This window comes from Cetorhinus maximus, unplaced genomic scaffold, assembly GCF_964194155.1.
Source record: "Cetorhinus maximus unplaced genomic scaffold, sCetMax3.hap1.1 HAP1_SCAFFOLD_2391, whole genome shotgun sequence".
Taxonomy (NCBI): domain Eukaryota; kingdom Metazoa; phylum Chordata; class Chondrichthyes; order Lamniformes; family Cetorhinidae; genus Cetorhinus; species Cetorhinus maximus.
The window spans coordinates 8,724-35,318 of record NW_027598330.1 but is presented as its reverse complement, the minus strand read 5'-3'; the positions used below and the strand labels follow the sequence as shown (position 1 = coordinate 35,318).

Sequence of the window (26,595 nt, the reverse complement as noted above, 5' to 3'; positions counted from 1 at the left end):
AACTTAATGTGGAATTCAATTGTATTATGATCACTACTTCCACTCACTCTGCCTTCTTTCTCTCTGCCTCACCCTCTCTTTCTCTTGACGTACGCTTTGCCACCATGTCTCTACCTATCCCCTTTTTTTGTCTCTTCAAACCTCTCCTTCTGCCTCTTTGCCTTCCTCTCTCTCTCTTTGCCTTCCTCTCTCTCTCTTTGCCTTCCTCTTCGCCTCTCTCTCTCCCACACATTCTGCCTCTCTCTCTCCTCTGATCTCAACCCCTCTCTTTCTCGCTTGCTCTGCCTTCCTCTGTCTGCTTCTCTCTCCCTGCCAACCCTTCTCACTCACAGCCTCCCCCCTCTCCCTCTCATGAGCTCTGCCTCTCCCTCTCTCCTCCCTCATCATTTATCCTTCACTTTGATTTATTCATTTGCTAGATTACTGTGGATTTCTCTCATTTCTGTTCTGACAGTTGTTTGATGCTCGGGACTGCAAAACAGTGGAAGAAATGTTCACCTACATCTGCAATCACATCAAGTATTCAACTAACAAGGGAAATATCAGGTAACAAGAGAGTTCCCTACAATTAATACCCAGTGCCATCATCAAGCACTCCAGGCCAGGTACAGCACAGAGCTCCCTCCACATTACCATGGCAGTGTAACCCCACTTTATACACAGTGTCAGTATCACATACTCCCAGGACAGTTACAATACTGAATTCCCCTATAATTTACCCTTACAGTATAACCCCAGTTTATATCCTGTGTCAGCATTAAGCACTCGCAGGACAATTACAATACAGAGCTCCCTCTACAATACCCTGACGGTGTAATCCCACTTTATACACAGTGCCAGTACTGCATACACCCAGGACAGCTACAATACAGAGCTCCCTCTACAATACCATGACAGTGTAGCCCTGCTTTTTACCCACTGTCAGTATCACGTACTCCCAGGACAGTAACAATACAGAGCTCCCTCTAAAATACCCTGACAATATAACCCCACTTGATACCCAGTGCCACTATCGCGTACTCCCAAGACAGTTACAATACACTCTGGGTAATGTGGAGGGAGCTCTTCCCTCTACATTACCCTGATAGTGTAACCCCACTCTATACCCAGTGTCAACATCAAGCACTCCTAGGACTGTTACAATACAGAGCCCCCTTTTCATTGCCCTGACAGTATAATCCCACTTTATACCCAGTACCAGTATCGCATACTCCCAGGAAAGTTACAATACAGTGCTCCCTCTGCATTACCCTAAAAGTGTAATCCCACTTTATACCCAGTGCCAATATCAACTACTCCCAGGACAGTTGCAATGCACAGCTCCCTCTACATTACCCTGATGGTGTAACCCAACTTTATACTGAGTGCCAGTATTGCATATTCCCAGGACAGTTATAGTACAGAGCTCCCTTTACATTACTCTGACAGTACAACCCCACTTTATACCCAGTGTCAGCATGAAGCACTCCCAGCACAGTTTCAATACAGAACTCCCTCTACAATACCCTGACAGCATAACGCCACTTTATACCCAGTGCTAGTATCGTGTACTCCCAGGACAGTTACAATGCAGAGCTCCCTCTACGTTACCCTGACAGTGTAACCTTAGTTTATAACCAGTGCCAGTATTGCATACTCCCAGGACAATTACAATACAGAGCTGCCTCTATAGGCAGGATCTTCCCCGCCCCCGCTTGCCGATGTGTAAAATGAAGCGGGATGACATTGGGTGGAACTCCAGAAGTCACCCCGCGTCATTTCCATTTTCAGACAGCAGGGGCATAGCCGAATCAGCTGTGCGCCCGCCGACCTGTCAACGGCCAATTGAGGCCATTTAAAAACTAATTGAAGTCATTAATGGACCTGCCCGTCCAACCTTAAGGCTGGTGGGCAGGCCGGGAGCTGTGGCGGGCTTCGGAAAAAGCATAAAATCTCATCCACGGGCGGGATGAGATTTCATGAAGGTATTTAAATTTTTATCAAATATTTCAATAAAAGTTATTGACATGTCCCAACTCATGTGACAGTGTCACATGAGGGGACATGTCAGGGAAATTTTTTTTTATCATTTCTATTAAAATTTTAATTCCGAGCCAATTTTCCTGAGGCAGCACTTAGCATCAGGGAGATCTGTGCCTTCTTTCGTGCGCATGCGTGAAAGAGCGCACTCCCGGCTGCGGGAATCCCCCCGCCCGCACAGGAAGTGCATAGCATTTCTGTGCGGACGTCACGCTGAGCGGGCCTTAATTGGCCCACCCACGTAAAATGGCGGCACGCCCCCAATCAGGGGCGCCGATCGGAAGTGCGCCTGCCTGCGCCCACTCCCACACTTCCCCTGCAACGGGGGGAAAATATTTCCGTATGTTGCCCTGACAGTGTAATACCACGTTATATCCAGTGTCGGCATCAAGTACTCCCAGGACAGTTGCAATACAGAGCTCCATCTATATTACCCTGACAGTGTAAACCTGCTTTATACTTAATGTCAGTATTGCATACTCCCAGCACAGTTACAATACAGAGCTCCCTGTTACTCTGACAGTGTAATCCCACTTTATACCCAGTGTCAGCATCAAGTACTCCCAGGACAGTTACAATACAGACCCCCTTCTACATTACCCTGACTGTATAACCCCACTTCATACCCAGTGTCAGTATCAAATACTCTCTGGTCAGGAGGAATATAGAGTTCCCTCCATGCTCTTTCTGCTGTTTTTTAGTGTTTGCTACATTTAATTCTCTCTCTTGTAGATCTGCCATCACAATCTTCCCTCAGAGGTCAGATGGGAAGAAGGACTTTCGGTTGTGGAATAGTCAATTTATTCAGTATGCGGGGTTCACCCTGGCAGATGGTACAGTCCTGGGAGATGGTGCAACTGTTGAGTTCACTGAGGTATTGGCCTTTGTGAAAATTCATTTCCTGTGATGCCAGCATGCAAAAATCAAAATGCACTGCTTTGTAATGTGTTTCAAATAGGTTTGGAACGATGAGGAGCTCCAGTTTCCTGGTCTGCACTTCAAGACCACAGCACTTGCAGAGAAGCTGGGAATCAGGCAAACACTGTAGAATCATAGAATGATTACAGCATTGACATAAACTTGTCTATGCTGCTTCTTGGCAAGATCATCTCACCTAGTGTCCCTCCCCCACCTTTACTCCAAAGATCATCACCTAGTGTCACTCCCCCACCTTTACTCCAAAGATCATCACCTAGTGTCACTCCCCCACCTTTACTCCAAAGATCATCACCTAGTGTCCCTCCCCCACCTTTACTCCAAAGATCATCACCTAATGTCACTCCCCCACCTTTACTCCAAAGATCAACTGACCTAACTGTGAAGCTCTGTCAAGAATGTTTCTCTGCCTTGTGATGGGATGACAACTCTTGATCCCCACAACAAAATTCTATTTTAACAACTTAATTCTGTTCTTAGGGTATGGAGTGGTCTCAGATCTTCAGTTACAGGCAAAGTTGACAATCCTTGCGAAACAAAGTCTCTGAATTTCGACAATATTGGATCTCTGTTCATCTAATTTCTAATTTGGTTCACATACACAGGTGAAGAAGCCAATAAATTGAGTAATAGCACAACTTCTTGTGGTAGTGGAACATGTACATTGGTATCTGGTAATGGGAGATGACTGAGTGTGTCAGCTTTTGCCATATGTAAGCCAGGATGGTGCATAAAGGTGTACTCACACGCAGATAATAGCAGAGCCCAAAGTACATATAAGCTTGTCCATGCTGCTTCTTACCTAGTGTCACTCACCCACCTTTACTCAAAGACCAACTCACTTAGTGTCATTCCCCCACCTTTAATCAAAGATCAACTCACCTAGTGCCACTCCCCCATCTTTACTCAAAGACCAACTCACTTAGTGTCATTCCCCCACCTTTACTCAAAGACCAACTCACCTAATGTCACTCCTGCACCTTTACTCAAAGATCAACTCACCTAATGTTACTCCTCCACCTTACTCAAAGATCAGCTCACATAGTGTCATCCCCCACCTTTACTCAAAGATCAACTCACCTAGTGCCACTCCCCCACCTTTACACAAAGATCAACTCACCTAATGTTACTCCTCCACCTTTACTCAAGGATCAATTCACCTAATGTCACTCCCCCATCTTTACTCAAAGATCAACTCACCCAATGTGAATCCCCCACCTTTACTCAAAGATCAACTCACCTAATGTGGATCCCCCACCTTTACTCAAAGATCAACTTGCCTGGTGTCACTTCCCCACCTTTACTGAAAGAGCAACTCACTTAATGTGACTCACAGAATCACAGAATCACAGGGCAGAAGAGGCCCTTCGGCCCATCGAGTCTGCACCGACATGTGAGAAACACCTGACCTACCTGCCTAATCCCATTTACCAGCACTTGGCCCATAGCCTTGAATGTTATGACGTGCCAAGTGCTCATCCAGGTACTTTTTAAAGGATGTGAGGCAACCCGACTCCACCACCCTCCCAGGCAGTGCATTCCAGACCGCCACCACCCTCTGGGTAAAAAAGTTTTTCCTCACATCCCCCCTAAACCTCCTGCCCCTCACCTTGAACTTATGCCTCCTTGTGACTGACCCTTCAACTAAGGGGAACAGCTGCTCCCTATCCACCCTCTCCGTGCCCTTTATAATCTTGTACACCTCGATCAGGTCGCCCCTCAGTCTTCTCTGCTCCAACGAAAACAACCCAAGTCCATCCAACCTCTCTTCATAACTTAAGTGTTTCATCCCAGGCAAGATCCTGGTGAATCTCCTCTGCACCCCCTCCAGTGCAATCACATCCTTCCTATAATGTGGTGACCAGAACTGCACACAGTACTCCTTGGCCTCACCAATGTTCTATACAACTCCAACATGACCTCACTACTTTTGTAATCTATTCCTCGATTGATAAAGGCAAGTGTCCCATATGCCTTTTTCACCACCCCACTAACATGCCCCTCTGCCTTCAGAGATCTATGGACACACACGCCAAGGTCCCTTTGTTCCTCAGATCTTCCTAGTGCCATGCCGTTCATTGAACACTTCCTTGTCAAATTACTCCTTCCAAAGTGTATCACCTCACACTTTTCAGGGTTAAATTCCATCTGCCACTTATCTGCCCATTTGACCATCCCGTCTATATCTTCCTGTAGCCCAAGACACTCAACCTCACTGTTAACCACCTGGCCAATCTTTGTGTCATCCACAAACTTACTAATCCTACCCCCCACATAGTCATCTATGTCATTTATATAAATGACAAATAATAGGGGACCCAGCACAGATCCCTGTGGTACGCCACTGAACATTGGCTTCCAGTCACTAAAGCATCCTTCTGTCATCACCCTCTGTCTCCTACAACTAAGCCAATTTTGAATCCACCTTATCAAATTACCCTGTATCCCATGTGCATTTGCCTACTTTATAAGTCTCCCATTTGGGACCTTGTCAAAGGCTTTGCTAGAATCCATATAAACTACATCAACAGCACTACCCTCATCTACACACCTGGTCACCTCCTCAAAAAATTCAATCAAATTTGTTAGGCATGACCTCCCTCTGACAAAGCCATGCTGACTATCCCTGATCAAACCTTGCCTCTCCAAGTGGAGATAGATACTCTCCTTCAGAACTCTCTCCAATAATTTCCCTACCACTGACGTGGGACTCACTGTCCTGTAGTTCCCTGGCTTATCTCTACAACCCTTCTTAAATAGCGGAACAACATTAGCTGTTGTCCAGTCCTCCAGTACATCCCCCGTGGCCAGAGAGGAATTAAAAATTCGGGTCAGAGCCCCTGCGATCTCCTCCCTTGCCTCCCTCAGCAGTCTGGGACACAAATCATTCGGGCCTGGAGATTTGTCCACTTTTAAGCCTGCCAACACCTCCAATACCTTGTCACTCCGTATATCAATTTGCTTAAGAACCTTGCAGTCTCTCTCCCCGAGTTTGATGCCTTCATCCTCATTCTCTTGGGTGAAGACGGACGTGAAGTATTCATTCAACACTCTAGTGATGTCCTCTGGCTCCACCCATAGATTGCCCCCTTGATCCTTTATGGGCCCTACTCTTTCCCTGGTTATCCTCTTCCCATTGATATACTTATAGAATATCTTGGGATTTTCCTACTTTTACTAGCCAGAGCTTTCTCATATCCCCTCTTTGCTCTCCTAATTGCTTTCTTAAACTCCACCCTGCACTGTCTGTACTCCACTAATGCCTCTGCTGATTTGCTTCCCTAAAAGCCTCTCTTTTCCTTCTCATTATAACCTGAATATCTCTGGACCTCTATGGTTCTATGGGCTTGGTACTCCTTCCTATCACCCTAGAGGGAACATGTTGAGCCTGTACCCTCCCCATTTCATTTTTGAACACCCCCCACTGTTCCTCTGTAGATTTCCCCACAAGTAACTGTTCCCAGTCTACCTTAGCCAGATCCTGCCTTATTTTACTAAAATCCACTCTCCCCCAATCCAAAACACTTTTTTGCAACTTGTCGATTTCTTTGTCCATAACAAACTTGAACTGTACCATGTTGTGGTCGCTATCGCTAAAATGCCTTTACTCAAAGATCAACTCACGCAGTGTCACTTCCCCACCTTTACTCAAAGATCAACTCACCTAGTGTCACTCCCGCACCTTTACTCAAAGATCAACTCACCTAGTGTCACTCCGGCACCTTTACTCAAAGATCAACTCCCGTAGTGTCACTCCCCCACCTTTACTCAAGGATCAACTCACTTAGTGTCATCCCCCACCTTTACTCAAAGATCAACTCACTTAATGTGACTCCCCCACCTTTACTCAAAGATCAACTCCCGTAGTGTCACTCCCCCACCTTTACTCAAGGATCAACTCACTTAGTGTCATCCCCCACCTTTACTCAAAGATCAACTCACCTAATGTGACTCCCCCATCTTTACACAAAGATCAACTCACCTAATGTGACTACCCCACCTTTACGCAAAGATCAACTCACTTATTGTCACTCCCCCACCTTTACTAATTTTTTCTCTTCAGATAATGATCCAAGTCCCTTTAAAAAGCCATGTTTGATCCTGCCTCCACCACTCTCAGGCAGTGCATTCCTGATCCCAAACACTCACTGCATAGACATTTTCCTCATGTCGCCATTACTTCTTTTGCCAATTACCTTAAATCTTATCCCTCTGGTTCTCAATCCTCCCACCAATGGGAACAGTTTCTCACTATCTGCTCTGTCCAGACCCCTCATGATTTTGACTTGCCCTAATAAATCAACTCTCAACCATCTTTTCTCCAATTTTTCCATGTAACTGAAGTTCCTTATCCCTGGAATCATTCTCATGAACCTTTCTGTACTCTCTCTAAAACCTTCACATTCTTCCTAAAGTGCAGTGCCCAGAACTAAACGCAACACTCCAGCTGAGGCTGAACTAGTATTTTCGAAAGTTTCATCATAACTTCCTTGCTTTTGTACTTTTGTGTCCTGTTTTATCAAGCCCAGGAGCTCAAATGCTTTATTAACTTCTTTTCCAAACTGCCCTGACACCTTCAATGATTTGCGCAGCTTCCTCTGCCCTTGCCCTTCCCCTAGACTTATATCCTTTATTTAATTTTGCCTTTCCTCACTCTTCATGCCTAAATATATCATTCTTCACTCGCTGCATTAAATTTCACCTGACACCCATTCTACCAATCTGCCTATGTCCTTTTGAAGTTGCATTGACCTCCTCACAGATCACAACATTTCAGTGAATTTTGAAATTGTGCCTGCCCTGTACACCCAAGTCTAGGTCATTAATATAGATGAAGAAAATCAATGGTACGAGTTCTGACCTCTGGGAATCTCAACTGTATATCATCCTCTAATGTGAGAAAACACCCATTCACCACCACTGTCCATTTCCTGTCTACTACCCATATTCATGCTGCCACTTTCTCTTTTATTCCATAGGCTTTAACTTTGCTGGAAAGCTGGCTATGTGGCATTTTTTCTCTTTCGTGGGATGTTGGCAATTAGTTGCCCATCCTAATTGCCCTAGAGAAGGTGGCAGTGAGCCCTTTTGTAGTTCACATTCACCGCATCAACTGCAATATCCATATCAACCCTCCCTGTTACTTCACCAAAAACTTATTCAAGTGCTCAAACAATATTTGCCTTTAACAAATCCATGCTGAATTTCGTTAATTAATCCATATTTTTCCAGGTGACAGTTCAGGACAAAGTGAACTATCATTAAGCTTTCTCACTATTGAGGTTAAACTGCCTTTCCTCTGGGTGCTGTGTTTATCCTTTCACCCATTCTTGAACAAGGGTGTAACATTTGCAATTTCCCAGTCCTCTAAGGAGGATAGGAAGATTATGGCCATTGTCTCTCCAATTTCCACCCTGTCTTCCCTTTCTTTTGCTACATTCCATCCGGTCCTGGTGACTTCTCAACTTTAAGTACAGACAGCCAATCCAATCCTCCTTATGAAATATTAGCACATCCAGTGTCTCAACATTTTTTTATTCATTCACGGGATGTAGGCTTCGCTGGCTAGCACAGCATTTATTGCCCATCCCTAATTGCCCTTGAGAAGGCGGTGGTGAGCTGCCTTCTTGAACCGCTGCAGTCCATGTGGCGTAGATACATCCACAGTGCTGTTAGGGAGGGAGTTCCAGAATTTTGACCCAGCGACAGTGAAGGAACGGCGATATATTTCCAAGTCAGGATGGTGTGTGGCTTGGAGGGGAACTTCCAGGTGGTGGTGTTCCCATCTATCTGCTGCCCTTGTCCTTCTAGATGGGAGTGGTTGTGGATTTGGAGGGTGCTGTCTAAGGAGCCCTTGTGAGTTTCTGCAGTGCATCTTGTAGATGGTACACACTGCTGCTACTGTGGTGGGGGGAGTGAATGTTTGTAGATGGGGTGCCAATCAAGTGGGCTGCTTTGTCCTGGATGGTGTCAAGCTTCTTGAGTGTTGTGGCTTTTGGGCCCTGTATCTCAGGAAGGATGTGCTGGCCCTGGAGAGGGTCCAGACGAGGTTCACCAGAATGATCCCAGGAACGAAAGGCTTAACATATGAAGAACGTTTGAGGACTCTGGGTCGATACTCGATGGAGTTTAGAAGGTTGAGGGGGGATCCAATTAAAACTTACAGAATACTGAAAGGCCTGGATAGAGTGGACGTGGGGAAGATGTTTCCATTAGTAGGGGAGACTAGGACTCGAGGGCACAGCCTCAGAGTAAAGGAAAGACCTTTTAGAACAGAGATGAGGAGAAACTTCTTTAGCCAGAGATTGGTGAATCTATGGAATTGATTGCCACAGAAGGCTGTGGAGGCCAGGTCATTGAGTGTATTTGAGACCGAGATAGATAGGTTCTTGATTGGTAAGGGGATCAAAGGCTACAGGGAGAAGGCAGGAGAATGGGGTTGAGAAACTTATCAGCCATGATTGAATGGTGGAGCAGACTCGATGGGCCGAATGGCCTAATTTCTGCTCCTATGTCTTATGGTATAATGTGGGAGCTGCACTCATCCAGGCAAGTAGGGAGTATTCCATTACACTCCTGGCTTGTGCCTTGTAGATAGTGGACAGGATTTGGGGAGTCAGGAAGTGAATTACTGGTCGCACGATTCCTAGCCTCTGACCTGCTCTTGTAGCCACAGTACTTATATGGCTAGTCCAGTTCAGTTTCTGGTCAATGGTAATCCTGAGGATGTTGATAGTGGAGGATTCAGCGATGGTAATGCCATTGAATATCAAAGGGCGATAGTTGGATTCTCTCTTGTGGTCATTGCCTGACACTTGTGTGGCGTGAATGTTACTTGCCACTTGTCAGCCCAAGCCTGGATATTGTCCAGGTCTTGCTGCATTTGAACATGGACTGTTTCAGTATCTGAGGAGTTGTGAATGGTGCTGAACATTGTGCAATCATCAGCGAACATCCTCACTTCTGACCTTATGATGGAAGGAAGGTCATTGATGAAGCAGCTGAAGATGGTTGGGCCGAGAATACTACCCTGAGGAACTCCTGCAGTGATGTCCTGGAGCTGAGATGACTGACCTCCAACAACCACAACCATCTTCCTTTGTGATAGGTATGGCACCAACCAGTTGGGAGTTTTCCCCTTGATTTCCATTGAGCCCAGCATTGCTAGAGCTCTGTGATGCCACACTCAGTCAAGTGCTAGCTTGATTTCAAGGGCAGTCATTCTCGCCTCACCTGGGGAGTTCAGCTCTTTTATCCATGTTTGAACCAAGGCTGTAACGAGGTCAGGAGCTGAGTGGCCTTAGTGGAACCCAAATTAGGCGTTAGTGAGCAGGTTATTGCTAAGCAAGTGCTGCTTGATAGCACTGAGAATGACCCCTTCCATTACTTTACTGATGATGGAGAGTAGACTGATGGGGCGGTAATTGGCCGGGTTGGATTTCTCCTGCTTTTCGTGTACAGGACATACCTGGGCAATTTTCTACATAGCCGGGTAGATGCCAGTGTTGTAGCTGTACTGGAACAGCTTGGCTAGGGGCACGGCAAGTTCTGGAGCACAAGTCTTCAGTACTATTATACACTTTTATACTTTTTATACTTTTGTTATACATGACAGAAATCTTTGACACTCACTGGCTACGGGTGAGGTCCCAGAGGACTGGAGAATGGCCAATGTTGTTCCATTGTTTAAGAAGGGTAGCAGGGATAATCCAGGAAATTACAGGCCAGTGAGCTTTACGGCAGTGGTAGGGAAATTATTGGATAAGATTCTTCGTGACAGGATTTACTACCATTTGGAAACAAATGGGCGTATTAGTGAGAGACAGCATGGTTTTATGAAGGGGAGGTCGTGTCTCACTAACTTGATCGAGTTTTTCGAGGAAGTGACAAAGATGATCGACGATGGAAGGGCAGTGGATGTTATCTACATGGATTTCAGTAAGGCCTTTGACAAGGTCCCTCATGGCAGACTGGTACAGAAGGTAAAGTCGCACGGGATCAGAGGTGAGCTGGCAAGATGGATACAGAATTGGCTTAGAGAAGACAGAGGGTAGCAGTGGAAGGGTGCTTTTCTGAATGGAGAGCTGTGACTAGTGGTGTTCCGCAGGGATCAGTGCTGGGATCTTTGCTGTTTGTAGTATACATTAATGGTTTGGAGAAAAATGCAACTGGGCTAATTAGTAAGTTTGCAGACGACACTAAGGTTGGTGTAGTTACAGATAGTGAAGAGGATTGTCAAAGGATACAACGGGATATAGATCGGTTGGAGACTCGGGCGGAGAAATGGCAGATGTAGTTTAATCCGGACAAATGCGAGGTAATGCATTTTGGAAGGTCTAATACAGGTAGGAATTGTACAGTAAATGTCAGAACCCTTAAGTGCATCGACGGGCAGAGGGATCTGGGTGTACAGATCCACAGGTCACTGAAAGTGGCAACGCAGGTGGATAAGGTAGTCAGGAAGGCATATGGCATGCTTGCCTTCATCAGCAGGGGTATTGAGTATAAAAGCTGGGAAGTCATGCTGCAGCTGTATAAAACCTTGGTTAGGCCACACTTGGAATAATGCATGCATTCTGGTCGCCACATTACCAGAAGGATATGGAGACGTTGGAGAGGGTGCAGAGGAGGCTTACCAGGATGCTGCCTGGTCTGGAGGTTATTAGCTATGAGGAGAGGTTGGAGAAACTCGGATTGTTCTCACTAGAGCGATGGAGATTGAGGGGCGACTTGATAGAAGTTTACAAAGTTATGAGTGGCATGGACAGAGTAGATAGTCAGAAGCTTTTTCCCAGGGTGGAAGAGTCAATTACTAGGGGACATAGATTTAAGGTGAGGGGAGAAAACTTTAGAGGAGATGTGCGGGGCAAGTCTTTTACGTAGAGGGTAGTGAGTGTCTGGAATTCGCTGCCAGAGGAGGTGGTGGAAGCAGGTACGATAGTGGTGTTTAAGATGCAGCTTGACAAATACATGAATAGGATGGGAATAGAGGGATACGGACCCCGGAAGAGCAAAATGTTTTAGTTGACGGGCAATATGATCGGCGCAGGCTTGGAGGGCCGAAGGGCCTGTTCCTGTGCTGTACTTTTCTTTGTTCTTTGTTCTTTGTTCTTTATTCTTTATTGCTGGAATATTATCAGGGCCCATAGCCTTTGCATTATCCAGTGCCTTCAGCCATTTCTTGATATCACGTGGAGTGAATCGAATTGGCTGAAGACTGGCATCTGTGATGCTGGGGAGTTCCAGAGGAGGTCGAGATGGATCATCCACTCGGCACTTCTGGCTGAAGATTGTAGCAAATTCTTCAGCCTTATCTTTTGTGCTGGGCTCCCCCATCACTGAGAATGGAGATATTTGTGGAGCCTCCTCCTCCGGTGAGTTGTCTAATTGTCCACCACCATTCACGCCTGGATGTGGCAGGACTTCAGAGCTTATATCTGATCCGCTGGTTGAGGGATTGCTTAGCCCTGTCTATCACTTGCTGATTATGCTGTTTGGAACACAAATACTTCTGTGTTATAGCTTCACCAGGTTGACACCTCATTTTTAGGTATGTCTGGTGCTGCTCCTGGCATGCCCTCCTGCACTCTTCATTGAACCAGAGTTGATCCCCCGGCTTGATGGTAATGGTAGAGTGGGGGATATGCCGGGCCATGAGGTTACAGGTTGTGGTTGAGTACAATTCTGCTGAAGGCCCACAGCGCCTCATGGATGTCCAGTCTTGAGTTGCTAGATCTGTTTGAAATCTATCCCATTTAGGAGGTAGTGCTGCACAACGTGATGGAGGGTATCCTCAATGTGAAGGCGGGGGACTTCGTCTCCACATGGACTGTGCAGTGGTCATTCCTACCGATACTGTCATGGACAGATGTATCTGCGGCAGGCAGGTTGGTGAGGATCAGGTCAAGTATATTTTTCCCTCTTGTTGGTTCCCTCACCACCTGCCGTAGACCCAGTCTAGCAGCTATGTACTTTAGCAGTTGGCCAGCTCAGTCAGTAGTGCTGCTACTGAGCCGCTCTTGGTGATGGACATTGAAGTCTCCCACCCAGAGTACATTCTGCACCTTTGCCACTCTCAGTGCTTCCTCCAAGTGGTGTTCAACATGGAACTGATTCATCAGCTGAGGGAGGGCAGTACATGGTAATCAGCAGGAGGTTCCCTTGCCCATATTTGACCGGATTCAAGGGGTCCGAAGCTGATGTTGAGCGCCCCCAGGGCAACTCCCTCCTGGCTGTATACCATTGTGCCACCACCGGGACAGGACATACCCAGGAATGGTGATGGTCATGGTGGAGTCTGGAACATTATCTATAAGATATGATTCCATGAGGATGACTATGTCAGGCTGTTGGTTGACTCGTCTGACACAGCTCTCCCACTTTTGGCACAAGCTCCCAGATATAAGTGAGGGGGACTTTGCAGGGTCGACAGGGCTGAGATTGACATTGTCATTTCTGGTCCCTAAGTCAATACTGACTGGTCTGTTCGGTTCCATTCCTTTGAGACTTTTTAGTGGTTTGATACAACTGAGTGGCTTGCTGGGCCATTTCAGAGGGCATTTAAGAGTCAACCATATTGCTGTGGGTCTGAGACACATGTAGGCCAGACTGGTAAGGACAGCAGATTTCCTTCCATAAAACCAGATGGGTTTTTACAACAATTGACGTAAAAATTCCCGATTTTTGTTGAATTCAAATTTCACCATCTGCCGTGGCGGGATTCCAACCCAGATTCCTGGAGCATTACCCTGGGTCTCTAGATTGCTAGTCCAGTGATGATACCACTATGCCACTGCCTCCCCCTAAGTTAGTCTAAATCCTTCCCATTAGCACTAGCAAATGTTCTCACGTGGACATTGATTCCACGTCTGTTTAGGTGCAGCTGCTCTGGCCTTTCCAGATCCCATCTACCCCAGAACTGGTCCCAATGTCCCGGGAACCTAAACATTCTGCACCATCTTTCCAGCCACACACTTAGCTGTTTTATCCTCCTATATCTATACTCACTAGTGGGGGTACTGGGAGTAACCCAGAGAATATACCACTACTAGCTCCCTAAACTCTGCCTGGAGGTCTTCATTCCTCTTTCTACCTATGTTCCTTGTATCGATATAGACCAAGACCTCTGACTGTTCATCCTTCCCCTTCAGAGTGCTGTGAAGATGCTCAGTGACCACAAAGACTATGATAATATTCTTAGTATTATTTGACGAACACAGAATATCTAATGAGTCTGTCAAAGTCTTTAAAACATGAGCTTTATTGGACTACATCTTACTGTGGCTGCATATTCCACGAGGCTGTACAAAAGAGAGCAAACCATGTGCTGTTGCATCACTTCCTGTGACGATGTACATAGTATCTGATTAACATATTAAAACAGTTAGAGTTAATCCATTATACTACAGCTACATGTGTGGACAAATGCCTGTCTGTTCCCCAAGCCATGGAATCCCCTAACATTATTTATTTTTCCATCTTCCTCTGCTCCACTCCCAATCTCCTTTCTGCTGCTCTGGAGCAGTTCTAGAATTGATGGGAATTGGGCCTAGAATAGTTCCCAGATTATGTAAGTTCTTCAGCTATGACTTACCTTTAACCAAAAGCGGGTGAACTGTCTTTGATTAATACATGATAAATACTGGATTGTAACAGTTTGAACAAACTGGCACTGGATAGAATGTATTCCTAGGGCAGCAGTGCCTGGAGACGGAGTGACGACAAGTCCCTGTGGTAAGTATGATCTGGGGTTGACTGAGTTCAGAAATGACGCAGGGTCTTGGATGAGCTGTTTTATTTTCTGATTGCCAAGAACGTTGCCACTTGTCTCACTTTGCCCTCTTGTGTGCTCTGTCTCCAGATTTGCCTGCAACTAGGTTGGAAGCCTAAGAGGAGTCGATTCACAGTGTTGCCCTTAGTGTTACAGGCAAATGGTGAGGACCCTGAGCTCTTTGAAATCCCACCAGAACTGATCCTGGAAGTTCCCATACAACACCCACAGTAAGTCAGGACTGAGAGGATTTCTTGTTGCACTGCCCATTTGAATCACTGAGTGTCAAGCCCTACTTCAGTAGCTGCTGCTCTGAGCCTTATGTAAACAGGGCCTTTGCAGCTTGGAACAGGGATTCATCTGTAGCAGATGGGAATCAGGCTTGTGGGCTGGAGTAGGCCCAGAGTTGTTGGTGAGACTGAGAGATGTGTGTTGGGCTGAATGGAGATATGATTCAGGTTCAAAATACAGAGCAGTGTACACTAGCTGTCATTCAAGCTTAGGGTTGTCAGCCTAATCAAGACCTGGAGTAGGAGAGGTTCAGATATGATTCTGATGATATAGGTACACTTGATGCCTGAAGTTTCTATTGGCCTGAGCTGTATAGGCAGCATGTGTGTATATAAATGTACACATTACACCTGGCCTGTGTAGGCCTGTTACAGACATCATTTGGGTGCACTCTAATCCTGGTACCGTTCCTGTACAGGTGTACTTCAAGTCTGATGTGTTCAGGCTTGAAACAGGCCTTGTGTAGGTGTGTTTGGGGTTTCAGGTGAGCTCAGAGTAGCTGCATTTCAAGTCTCTTACCTGTTGTCCAATGGTTCACCTTCATTATCTCTCTCTTCAGATATGAATCCATCTCAAACCTCAATTTGAAATGGTACGCAATCCCAGCAGTTGCTAACATGCTGCTTGAAATTGGAGGTGTGGAGTTCCCAGCCTCGCCCTTCAATGGCTGGTACACGGGCAGTGAGATCGGTGTGAGGAATTTCTGTGATTCAACACGATACAACCTACTCCAGGTAAGGATTCCATCTTTCTTTGTCAGGGATTCACAGATCAGACATTACAAAGATCCTTTCAGTGTGCAGGATTTCAACAAAATGTTTCACACCCAGGACAAACAGCACGTTGTGAGGAGTAGCCCGCACTCACTCTCGCGTACCTCACCCCCACTCCCCATTCTCCCGTAACCCACCCACACTCCCCATTCTCCCGTACCCCACCCATACTCCCCATTCTCCCGTACCCCACCCCCACTCCCCACTCTCCCGTTCCCCACCCCCACTCCCCATTCTCCCGTGCCCCACCCCCACACCCCACTCTCCCGTACCCCACCCCCACACCCCACTCTCCCGTACCCCACCCCCACTCCCCACTCTCCCGTTCCCCACCCCCACTCCCCATTCTCCCGTACCCCACCCCCCACTCTCCCGTACGCCACCCCCACACCCCACTTTCCCGTACCTCACCCCCACACCCCACTCTCCCGTACCCCACCCCCACACCCCACTCTTCCGTACCCCACCCCCACACCCCACTCTCCCGTACCTCACCCCCACTCCCCATTCTCCCGTAACCCACCCCCACTCCCCATTTTCCTGTACCCCACCCCCACTCCCCACTCTCCCGTACCCCACCCCCACTCCCAACTCTCCCGTACCCCACCCCCATTCCCCACTCCCCCGTACCCCACCCCCACTCCCCACTCTCCCGTACCCCACCCCCACACCCCACTCTCCCGTACCCCACCCCCACTCCCAACTCTCCCGTACCCCACCCCCACTCCCCACTCTCCCGTACCCCACCACCACTCCCCACTCTCACGTACCTCACCCCCACTCCCCACTCTCCCGGTCCCCGCCCACTCTCCCGTACCCCACCCCCACTCCCCACTCTCCCGTACCCCACCCCCACTCCACATTCTCCCACACCCCAGCCCCACCCCACTCTCCCGTACTTCACCCCAACTCCCCACTCTCCCGTACCCCACCCCCACTCTCCCGTACCCCACCCCCACTCCCCACTCTCCCGTACCCTACCCCCACTCCCCACTCTCCCGTACTTCACCCCCACTCCCCACTCTCCCGTGCCTCACCCACACTCCCCACTCCCCCGTACTTCACCCCCACTCCCCACTCTCCCGTACCGCACCCACACTCCCCACTCTCCCGTACTTCATCCCCACTCCCCACTCTCCCGTACCGCACCCCCACTCCCCAGTCACCCGTACCTCACCCCCACTCTCCCGGTCCCCGCCCACTCTCCCGTGCCCCACACCCACTCCCCACTCTCCCGTACACCACACCCACTCCCCACTCTCCCGTACCTCACCCCCACGCCCCACTCTCCCGTACCCCACCCCCACTCCCCACCCTCCCGTCCCTGTTCACACACCCACACCCTCCCATCCCCGTACACACCCGCACACCCTCCCGTCCCCATTCACACACCCACACCGTCCCGTCCCCGTTCACACCCTCCCGTCCCCGTTCACACACCCACACCCTCCCGTCCCCATTCGCACCCCCACACCCTCCCGTCCCCGTTCACACCCGCACACCCTCCCGTCCCCATTCACACACCCACACCGTCCCGTCCCCGTTCACACCCTCCCGTCCCCTTTCACAAACTCCCGTCCCCGTTCACACCCGCACAGCCTCCCGTCCCCGTTCACACCCGCACACCCTCCCGTCCCCGTTCACACACCCACACCCTCCAGTCCCCGTCCCCACCCGCACACCCTCCCGTCCCTGTTCACACACCCACACCCTCCTGTCCCCGTTTACACCCACACACCCTCCCGTCCCCATTCACACCCGCACACCCTCCCGTCCCCATTCACACCCGCACACCCTCCCGTCCCCATTCACACACCCGCACACCCTCCCGTCCCCCTCCACACCCACACCCTCCCGTCCACGTTCACACACCCACACCGTCCCGACCCCGTTCACACCCTCCCGTCCCCTTTCACAAACTCCCGTCCCCTTTCACACCCTCCCGTCCCCGTTCACACCCTCCCGTCCCCTTTCACAAACTCCCGTCCCCTTTCACACCCTCCCGTCCCCGTTCACACCCGCACACCCTCCCGTCCCCGTTCACACACCCGCACACCCTCCCGTCCCCGTTCACACCCGCGCACCCTCCCATCCCCGTTCACACCCGCACACCCTCCCGTCCCCGTTCACACCCACACACCCTCCCGTCCCATTTCACACACCCGCACACCCTCCCGTCCCCGTTCACACCCGCACACCCTCCCGTCCCCGGTCACACACCCGCACACCCTCCCATCCCCGTTCACATCCGCACACCCTCCCGTCCCCGTTCACACCCGCACAACATCCCATCTCCGTTCACACCCGCACACCCTCCCGTCCCCATTCTCACAACCACACCCTCCCGTCCCCGTTCACTCCCGCACACCCTCACGTCCCCGTCCACACCCTCCCGTCCCCATTCTCACAACCACACCCTCCCGTCTCCGTTCACACACCCACACCCTCCCGTCCCCGTCCACACCCTCCCGTTCCCTTTCACACCCTCCCGTCCCCTTTCACACCCTACCGTCCCCCTTCACACCCTACCGTCTCCGTTCACACCCTCCCGTCCCCTTTAACACCCTCCCGTCCCCTTTCACACCCTCCTGTCCACATTCACACCCTCCCGTCCCCTTTCACACCCTCCCGTCCCCGTTCACACCCTCCCGTCCCCTTTCACACCCTCCCGTCCTCTTTCACACCCTCCTGTCCACATTCACACCCTCCCGTCCCCTTTCACACCCTCCCGTCCCCGTTCACACCCTCCGTCCACGTTCACACCCTCCCGTCCCCGTTCACACCCTACCGTCCCCGTTCACACCCTCCCGTCCCCTTTCAAACCCTCCCGTCCCCGTTCACACCCTCCAGTCCCCTTTCACACCCTCCCGTCCTCGTCCAAACACTCCGGTCCCCGTTCACACCCTCCCGTCCCCATTCACACCCTCCCGTCCCCGTCCACACCCTCCTGTCCCCGTCCACACCCTCCCGTTTCATTTCTCACCCTCCCGTCCACGTCCACACCCTCCCGTCCCCGTCCACACGCTCCCGTCCCCTTTCACACCCTCCCGTCCCCGTTCACACCCACCTGTCCCCGTTCACACCCACCTGTCCCCGTTCACACCCTCCCGTCCCCGTTCACACCCACCCGTCCTCTTTCACACCCTCCGGTCCCTGTCCACTCCCTCTGGGCCCCGTCCACACCCTCCCGTCCCCTTTCACACCCTCCCGTCCCCTTTCACACCCTCCCGTCCCCTTTCACACCCTCCCGTCCCCGTTCACACCCTCCCGTCCCCTTTCACACCCTCCCGTCCCCGTTCACACCCTCCCGTCCCCTTTCACACCCTCCCATCCCCTTTCACACCCTCCCGTCCCCTTTCAAACTCTCCCGTTGCCGTTCACACCCTCCCGTCCCCTTTCACACCCTCCCGTCCCCTCTCACAACCTCCCGTCCCCTTTCACACCCTCCCGTCCCCTTTCACACCCTCCCGTCCCCTTTCACACCCTCCCGTCCCCGTTCACACCCACCAGTCCCCGTTCACACCCTCCCGTCCCTGTTCATACCCTCCCGTCCCCTTTCACACCCTCCCGTCCCCTTTCACACCCTCCCGTTCACACCCTCCTGTCCCCGTTCACGCCCTCCCGCCCCCTTTCAGACCCTCCCGCCCCTTTCAAACCCTCCCGTCGCCGTTCACACCCTCCTGTCCACATTCACACCCTCCCGTCCCCTTTCACACCCTCCCGTCCCCATTCACACCCTCCGTCCACGTTCACACCCTCCCGTCCCCGTTCAGACCCTCCCGTCCCCGTTCACACCCTCCCGTCCCCTTTCACACCCTCCCGTCCCCGTTCACACCCTCCAGTCACCTTTCACACCCTCCCGTCCTCGTCCAAACACTCCCGTCCCCGTTCACACCCTCCCGTCCCCATTCACACCCTCCCGTCCCCGTCCTCACCCTCCTGTCCCCGTCCACACCCTCCCATTTCATTTCTCACCCACCCGTCCCCGTCCACACAATCCCTTCCCCGTCCACACGCTCCCGTCCGCTTTCACACCCTCCCATCCCCGTTCACACCCACCTGTCCCCGTTCACACCCACCTGTCCCCGTTCACAACCACCTGTCCCCGTTCACACCCTCCCGTCCCCGTTCACACCCTCCCGTCCCCTTTCACACCCTCCCGTGCCCTTTCACACCCTCCTGTCCCCTTTCACACCCTCCCGTCCCCTTTCACACACTCCCGTCCCCGTTCACACCCACCTGTCGCCGTTCACACCCTCCCGTCCCCGTCCACACGCTCCCGTCCCCTTTCACACCCTCCCGTCCCCGTTCACACCCACCTGTCCCCGTTCACACCCACCTGTCCCCGTTCACACCCTCCCGTCCCCGTTCACACCCTCCCGTCCTCTTTCACACCCTCCGGTCCCCGTCCACTCCCTCTGGTCCCCGTCCACACCCTCCCGTCCCCTTTCACACCCCCCCGTCCCCTTTCACACCCCCCCGTCCCCTTTCACACCCTCCCGTCCCCTTTCACACCCTCCCGTCCCCTTTCACACCCTCCCGTCCCCTTTCACACCCTCCCGTCCCCGTTCACACCCTCCCGTCCCCTTTCACACCCTCCTGTCCCCTTTCACATCCTCCCGTTCCCTTTCACACCGTCCCGTCCCCTTTCACACCCTCACGTCCCCGTTCACACCCTCCCGTCCCCGTTCACACCCACCTGTCCCCGTTCACACCCTCCCATCCCCGTTAATACCCTCCCGTCCCCTTTCACACCCTCCCGTCCCCTTTCACACCCTCCCGTCCCCTCTTACACCCTCCCGTCCCCTTTCACACCCTCCTGTCCCCGTCCACACCCTCCCGTTTCATTTCACACCCTCCCGTCCCCCTCCACACCCTCCCGTCCCCGTCCACACCCTCCCATCCCCCGTCCAAACCCTCCCGTCCCCGTTCACACCCGCTCAGCCTCCCGTCCCCTTTCACACCCTCCTGTCCCTGTCCACACCCTCCCGTTTCATTTCTCACCCTCCCGTGCCCGTCCACACCCTCCCATCCCCGTCCAAACCCTCCCGTCCCCATTCACACCCTCCCGTCCCCGTTCACACCCGCACACCCTCCCTTCCCCATTCACACCCGCACACCCTCCCATCCCCATTCATACCCGCACACCCTCCCTTCCCCATTCATACCCGCACACCCTCCCGTCCCTGTTCACACCCTCCCATCCCCTTTCACAACCTCCCATCCCCTTTCAAACTCTCCCGTCCCCGTCCACACCCTCCCGTGCCTGTCCACAACCTCCCGTCCCCGTCCACACCCTCCCGTCCCCGTCCACACGCTCCCGTGCCCGTCCACACCCTCCCGTCCCCATTCACACCCTCCGTCCCCTTTCACTCCCTCCTGCACCCTTTCACACCCTCCCGTCCCCTTTACACCCTCCCGTCCCCTTTCACAGCCCCCCGTCCCCCTTTCACACCCTCCCGACCCCTTTCACACCCATCGTCCCCTTTCACAACCTCCAGTCCCCTTTCACACCCTCCCGTCCCCTTTCCCAACCTCCCATCCCCTTTCACACCCTCCCGTCCCCTTTCACACCCTCCCGTCCCCGTCCACATCCTCCGGTCCCCGTCCACATCCTCCCGTGCCCGTCCACACTCCTCCCGTCCCCGTCCACACCCTCCCATCCCCTTTCCCACCCTCATGTCTCCTTTCACACCCTATCGTCCCCTTTCACACCCTCACGTGCCCGTTCACACCCTCCCGTCCCCGTCCACACCCTCCCATCCCCTTTCACACCCTCCCATCCCCTTTCACACCCTCCTGTCTCCTTTCACACCCTCCCGTCCCCTTCACATCCTCCCGTCCCCTTTCACACCCTCCTGTCTCCTTTCCCACCCTCCCGTCACCTTTCACATCCTCCCGTCCCCGTTGACACCCTCCCGTCCCCTTTCACACCCTCCCGTCCCCTTTCACACCCTCCTGTCCACATTCACACCCTCCCGTCCCCTTTCACACCCTCCCGTCCCCGTTCACACCCTCCGTCCACGTTCACACCCTCCCGTCCCCGTTCACACCCTCCCGTCCCCGTTCACACCCTCCCGTCCCCGTTCACACCCTCCCGTCCCCTTTCACACCCTCCCGTCCTCGTCCAAACCCTCCCGTCCCCGTTCACACCCTCCCGTCCCCATTCACACCCTCCCGTCCCCGTCCTCACCCTCCTGTCCCCGTCCACACCCTCCCGTTTCATTTCTCACCCTCCCGTCCCCGTCCACACCCTCCCGTCCTCTTTCACACCCTCCCGTCGCCGTTCACACCCTCCCGTCCCCGTTCACACCCTCCCGTCCCCGTTCACACCCTCCCGTCCCCTTTCACACCCTCCCGTCCTCGTCCAAACCCTCCCGTCCCCGTTCACACCCTCCCGTCCCCATTCACACCCTCCCGTCCCCGTCCTCACCCTCCTGTCCCCGTCCACACCCTCCCGTTTCATTTCTCACCCTCCCGTCCCCGTCCACACCCTCCCGTCCCCGTCCACACGCTCCGTCCCCTTTCACACCCTCCCATCCCCGTTCACACCCACCTGTCCCCGTTCACACCCTCCCGTTTCATTTCTCACCCTCCCGTCCCCGTCCACACCCTCCCGTCCCCGTCCACACGCTCCCGTCCCCTTTCACACCCTCCCATCCCCGTTCACACCCACCTGTCCCCGTTCACACCCACCTGTCCGTTCACACCCTCCCATCCCCGTTCACACCCTCCCGTCCCCTTTCACACCCACCAGTCCCCGTTTACACCCTCCCGTCCCCGTTAATACCCTCCCGTCCCCTTTCACACCCTCCCCGTCCCCTTTCACACCCTCCCGTCCCCTCTTACACCCTCCCGTCCCCTTTCACACCCTCCTGTCCCCGTCCACACCCTCCCGTTTCATTTCTCACCCTCCCGTCCCTCTCCACACCCTCCCATCCCCGTCCAAACCCTCCCGTCCCCATTCACACCCTCCCGTCCCGTTCACACCCGCACACCCTCCCTTCCCCATTCACACCCGCACACCCTCCCATCCCCATTCATACCCGCACACCCCTCCCTTCCCCATTCATACCCGCACACCCTCCCGTCCTGTTCACACCCTCCCGTCCCCTTTCACAACCTCCCATCCCCTTTCAAACTCTCCCGTCCCCGACCACACCCTCCCGTACCCGTCCACAACCTCCCGTCCCCGTCCACACCCTCCCATCCCCGTCCACACGCTCCCGTGGCCCGTCCACACCCTCCCGTCCCCGTTCACACCCTCCCGTCCCCTTTCACTCCCTCCTGCACCCATTCACACCCCCCGTCCCCTTTACACCCTCCCGTCCCCTTTCACAGCCCCCCGTCCCCTTTCACACCCTCCCGACCCCTTTCACACCCATCGTCCCCTTTCACACCCTCCCGTCCCCTTTCACACCCATCGTCCCCTTTCACAACCTCCAGTCCCCTTTCACACCCTCCCGTCCCCTTTCCCAACCTCCCGTCCCCTTTCACACCCTCCCGTCCCCTTTCACACCCTCCCGTCCCCCGTCCACATCCTCCGGTCCCCGTCCACATCCTCCCGTGCCCGTCCACACTCTCCCGTCCCCGTCCACACCCTCCCATCCCCTTTCCCACCCTCATGTCTCCTTTCACACCCTCCCGTCCCCTTTCACACCCTCACGTGCCCGTTCACACCCTCCCGTCCCCGTCCACACCCTCCCATCCCCTTTCACACCCTCCCATCCCCTTTCACACCCTCCTGTCTCCTTTCACACCCTCCCGTCCCCTTCACATCCTCCCGTCCCCTTTCACACCCTCCTGTCTCCTTTCCCACCCTCCCGTCACCTTTCACACCCTCCCGTCCCCGTTGACACCCTCCCGTCCCCTTTCACACCCTCCCGTCCCCTTTTACACCCTCCTGTCCACATTCACACCCTCCCGTCCCCTTTCACACCCTCCCGTCCCCGTTCACACCCTCCGTCCACGTTCACACCCTCCCGTCCCCGTTCACACCCTCCCGTCCCCGTTCACACCCTCCCGTCCCCTTTCACACCCTCCCGTCCCCGTTCACACCCTCCCGTCCCCTTTCACACCCTCCCGTCCTCGTCCAAACCCTCCCGTCCCCGTTCACACCCTCCCGTCCCCATTCACACCCTCCCGTCCCCGTCCTCACCCTCCTGTCCCCGTCCACACCCTCCCGTTTCATTTCTCACCCTCCCGTCCCCGTCCACACCCTCCCGTCCCCGTCCACACGCTCCCGTCCCCTTTCACACCCTCCCATCCCCGTTCACACCCACCTGTCCCCGTTAACACCCTCCCGTTTCATTTCTCACCCTCCCGTCCCCGTCCACACCCTCCCGTCCCCGTCCACACGCTCCCGTCCCCTTTCACACCCTCCCATCCCCGTTCAAACCCACCTGTCCCCGTTCACACCCACCTGTCCCCGTTCACACCCTCCCGTCCCCGTTCACACCCTCCCGTCCCCTTTCACACCCTCCCGTCCCCTTTCACACCCACCTGTCCCCTTTCACACCCTCCCGTCCCCTTTCACACCCTCCCGTCCCCGTTCACACCCACCTGTCCCCGTTCACACCCTCCCGTCCCCGTTCATACCCTCCCGTCCCCTTTCACACCCTCCCGTCCCCGTTCACACCCTCCCGTCCCCTTTCAGACCCTCCCGTCCCCGTTCACACCCTCCTGTCCCCGTTCACACCTTTCCGTCCCCTTTCACACCCTCCCGTCCCCTTTGACACCCTCCCGTCCCCTTTCACACCCTCCCGTTCCCTTTCAGACCCTCCCGTCCCCGTTCACACCCTCCTGTCCCCGTTCACACCTTTCCGTCCCCTTTCACACCCTCCCGTCCCCTTTCACACCCTCCCGTCCCCTTTCACACCCTCCCATCCCCTTTAACACCCTACCGTCCCCTTTCACACCCTCCCGTCCCCTATCACACCCTCCCGTCCCCGTTGATACCCTCCCGTCCCCTTTCACACCCTCCCGTCCCCTTTCAGACCCTCCCGTCCCCGTTCACACCCTCCTGTCCCCGTTCACACCTTTCCGCCCCCTTTCACACCCTCCCGTCCCCTTTCACACCCTCCCGTCCGCTTTCAAACTCTCCCGTCGCCGTTCACACCCTCCCGTCCCCTTTCACACCCTCCCGTCCCCTTTCACACCCTCCCGTCCCCTTTCACACTCTCCCGTCCCCTTTCACACCCTCCCGTCCCCTATCACACCCTGCCGTCCCCGTTCACACCCTCCCGTCCCCGTTCACACCCACCTGTCCCCGTTCACACCCTCCCGTCCCCGGTTATACCTTCCCGTCCCCTTTCACACCCTCCCGTCCCCTTTCACTCCTCTCCCGTTCCCTCTTACACCCTCCCGTCCCCTTTCACACCCTCCCGACCCCTTTCACACCCATCGTCCCCTTTCACACCCTCCCGTCCCCTTTCCACACCCATCGTCCCCTTTCACACCCATCGTCCCCTTTCACACCCTCCCGTCCCCTTTTACACCCTCCCATCCCCGTTCACACCCTCCAGTCCCCTTTCACACCCTCCCGTCCTCTTTCACACACTCCCGTCCCCTTTCACACCCTCCCGTCCCCTTTCATTCCCACCCGTCCCCGTTCACACGCTCCCGTTCCCATCCACACCCTCCCATCCCATTTCACACCCTCCCGTCCCATTTCACACCCTCCCGTCCCCGTCCACACCCTCCCATCCCCTTTCCCAACCTCCCGTCCCCTTTCCACACCCTCCCGTCCCCCTTTCACACCCTCCCGTCCCCGTCCACATCCTCCGGTCCACGTCCACATCCTCCCGTGCCCGTCCACACTCTCCCGTCCCTGTCCACACCCTCCCATCCCCTTTCACACCCTCCTGTCTCCTTTCCCACCATCCCGTCCCCTTTCACACCCTCCCGTCCCCGTCCACATCCTCCAGTACACGTCCACACATTCCCGTTCCCGTCCACACTCTCCCGTCCCCGTCCACACCCTACCGTTCCCTTTCATACCCTCCCGTCCCCGTTCACACCCTCCTGTCCCCGTTCACACCTTTCCGTCCCCTTTCACACCCTCCCGTCCCCTTTCACACCCTCCCGTCCCCTTTCAAACTCTCCCGTCGCCGTTCACACCCTCCCTTCCCCTTTCACACCCTCCCGTCCCTTTCACACCCTCCCGTCCCCTTTCACACCCTCCCGTCCCCTTTCACACCCTCCCGTCCCCCTATCACACCCTCCCGTCCCCGTTCACACCCTCCCCGTCCCCGTTCACACCCACCTGTCCCCGTTCACACCGTCCCCGTTCATACCTTCCCGTCCCCTTTCACACCCTCCCGTCCCCTTTCACACCCTCCCGTTCCCTCTTACACCCTCACGTCCCCTTTCACACCCTCCTGTCCCCGTCCACACCCTGCCGTTTCATTTCACACCCTCCCGTCCCCCTCCACACCCTCCCGTCCCCGTCCACACCCTCCCTTCCCCGTCCAAACCCTCCCGTCCCCGTTCACACCCGCTCAGCCTCCCGTCCCCTTTCACACCCTCCTGTCCCCGTCCACACCCTCCCGTTTCATTTCTCACCCTCCCGTCCCCCTCCACACCCTCCCATCCCCGTCCAAACCCTCCCGTCCCCATTCACACCCTCCCGTCCCCGTTCACACCCGCACACCCTCCCTTCCCCATTCACACCCGCACACCCTCCCATCCCCATTCATACCCGCACACCCTCCCTTCCCCATTCATTCCCGCACACCCTCCCGTCCCTGTTCACACCCTCCCGTCCCCTTTCACAACCTCCCATCCCCTTTCAAACTCTCCCGTCCC

General features: G+C 53.9%; 1 protein-coding gene across 1 annotated transcript; it reads left to right on the top strand.

Moving 5' to 3' along the window:
* Nucleotides 1-453: 453 nt before the first annotated feature.
* LOC144677316 (nitric oxide synthase, inducible-like) lies at nt 454-15,750 on the top strand (the record flags this gene model as incomplete). The annotated part of the gene is made up of 4 exons (XM_078537453.1): nt 454-546; nt 2,752-2,893; nt 14,816-14,955; nt 15,576-15,750. Coding segments are annotated over exons 1-4 (513 nt in total), but the record flags the coding sequence as incomplete, so codon positions are not given.
* Between the last annotated feature and the right edge of the window lie 10,845 nt (nt 15,751-26,595).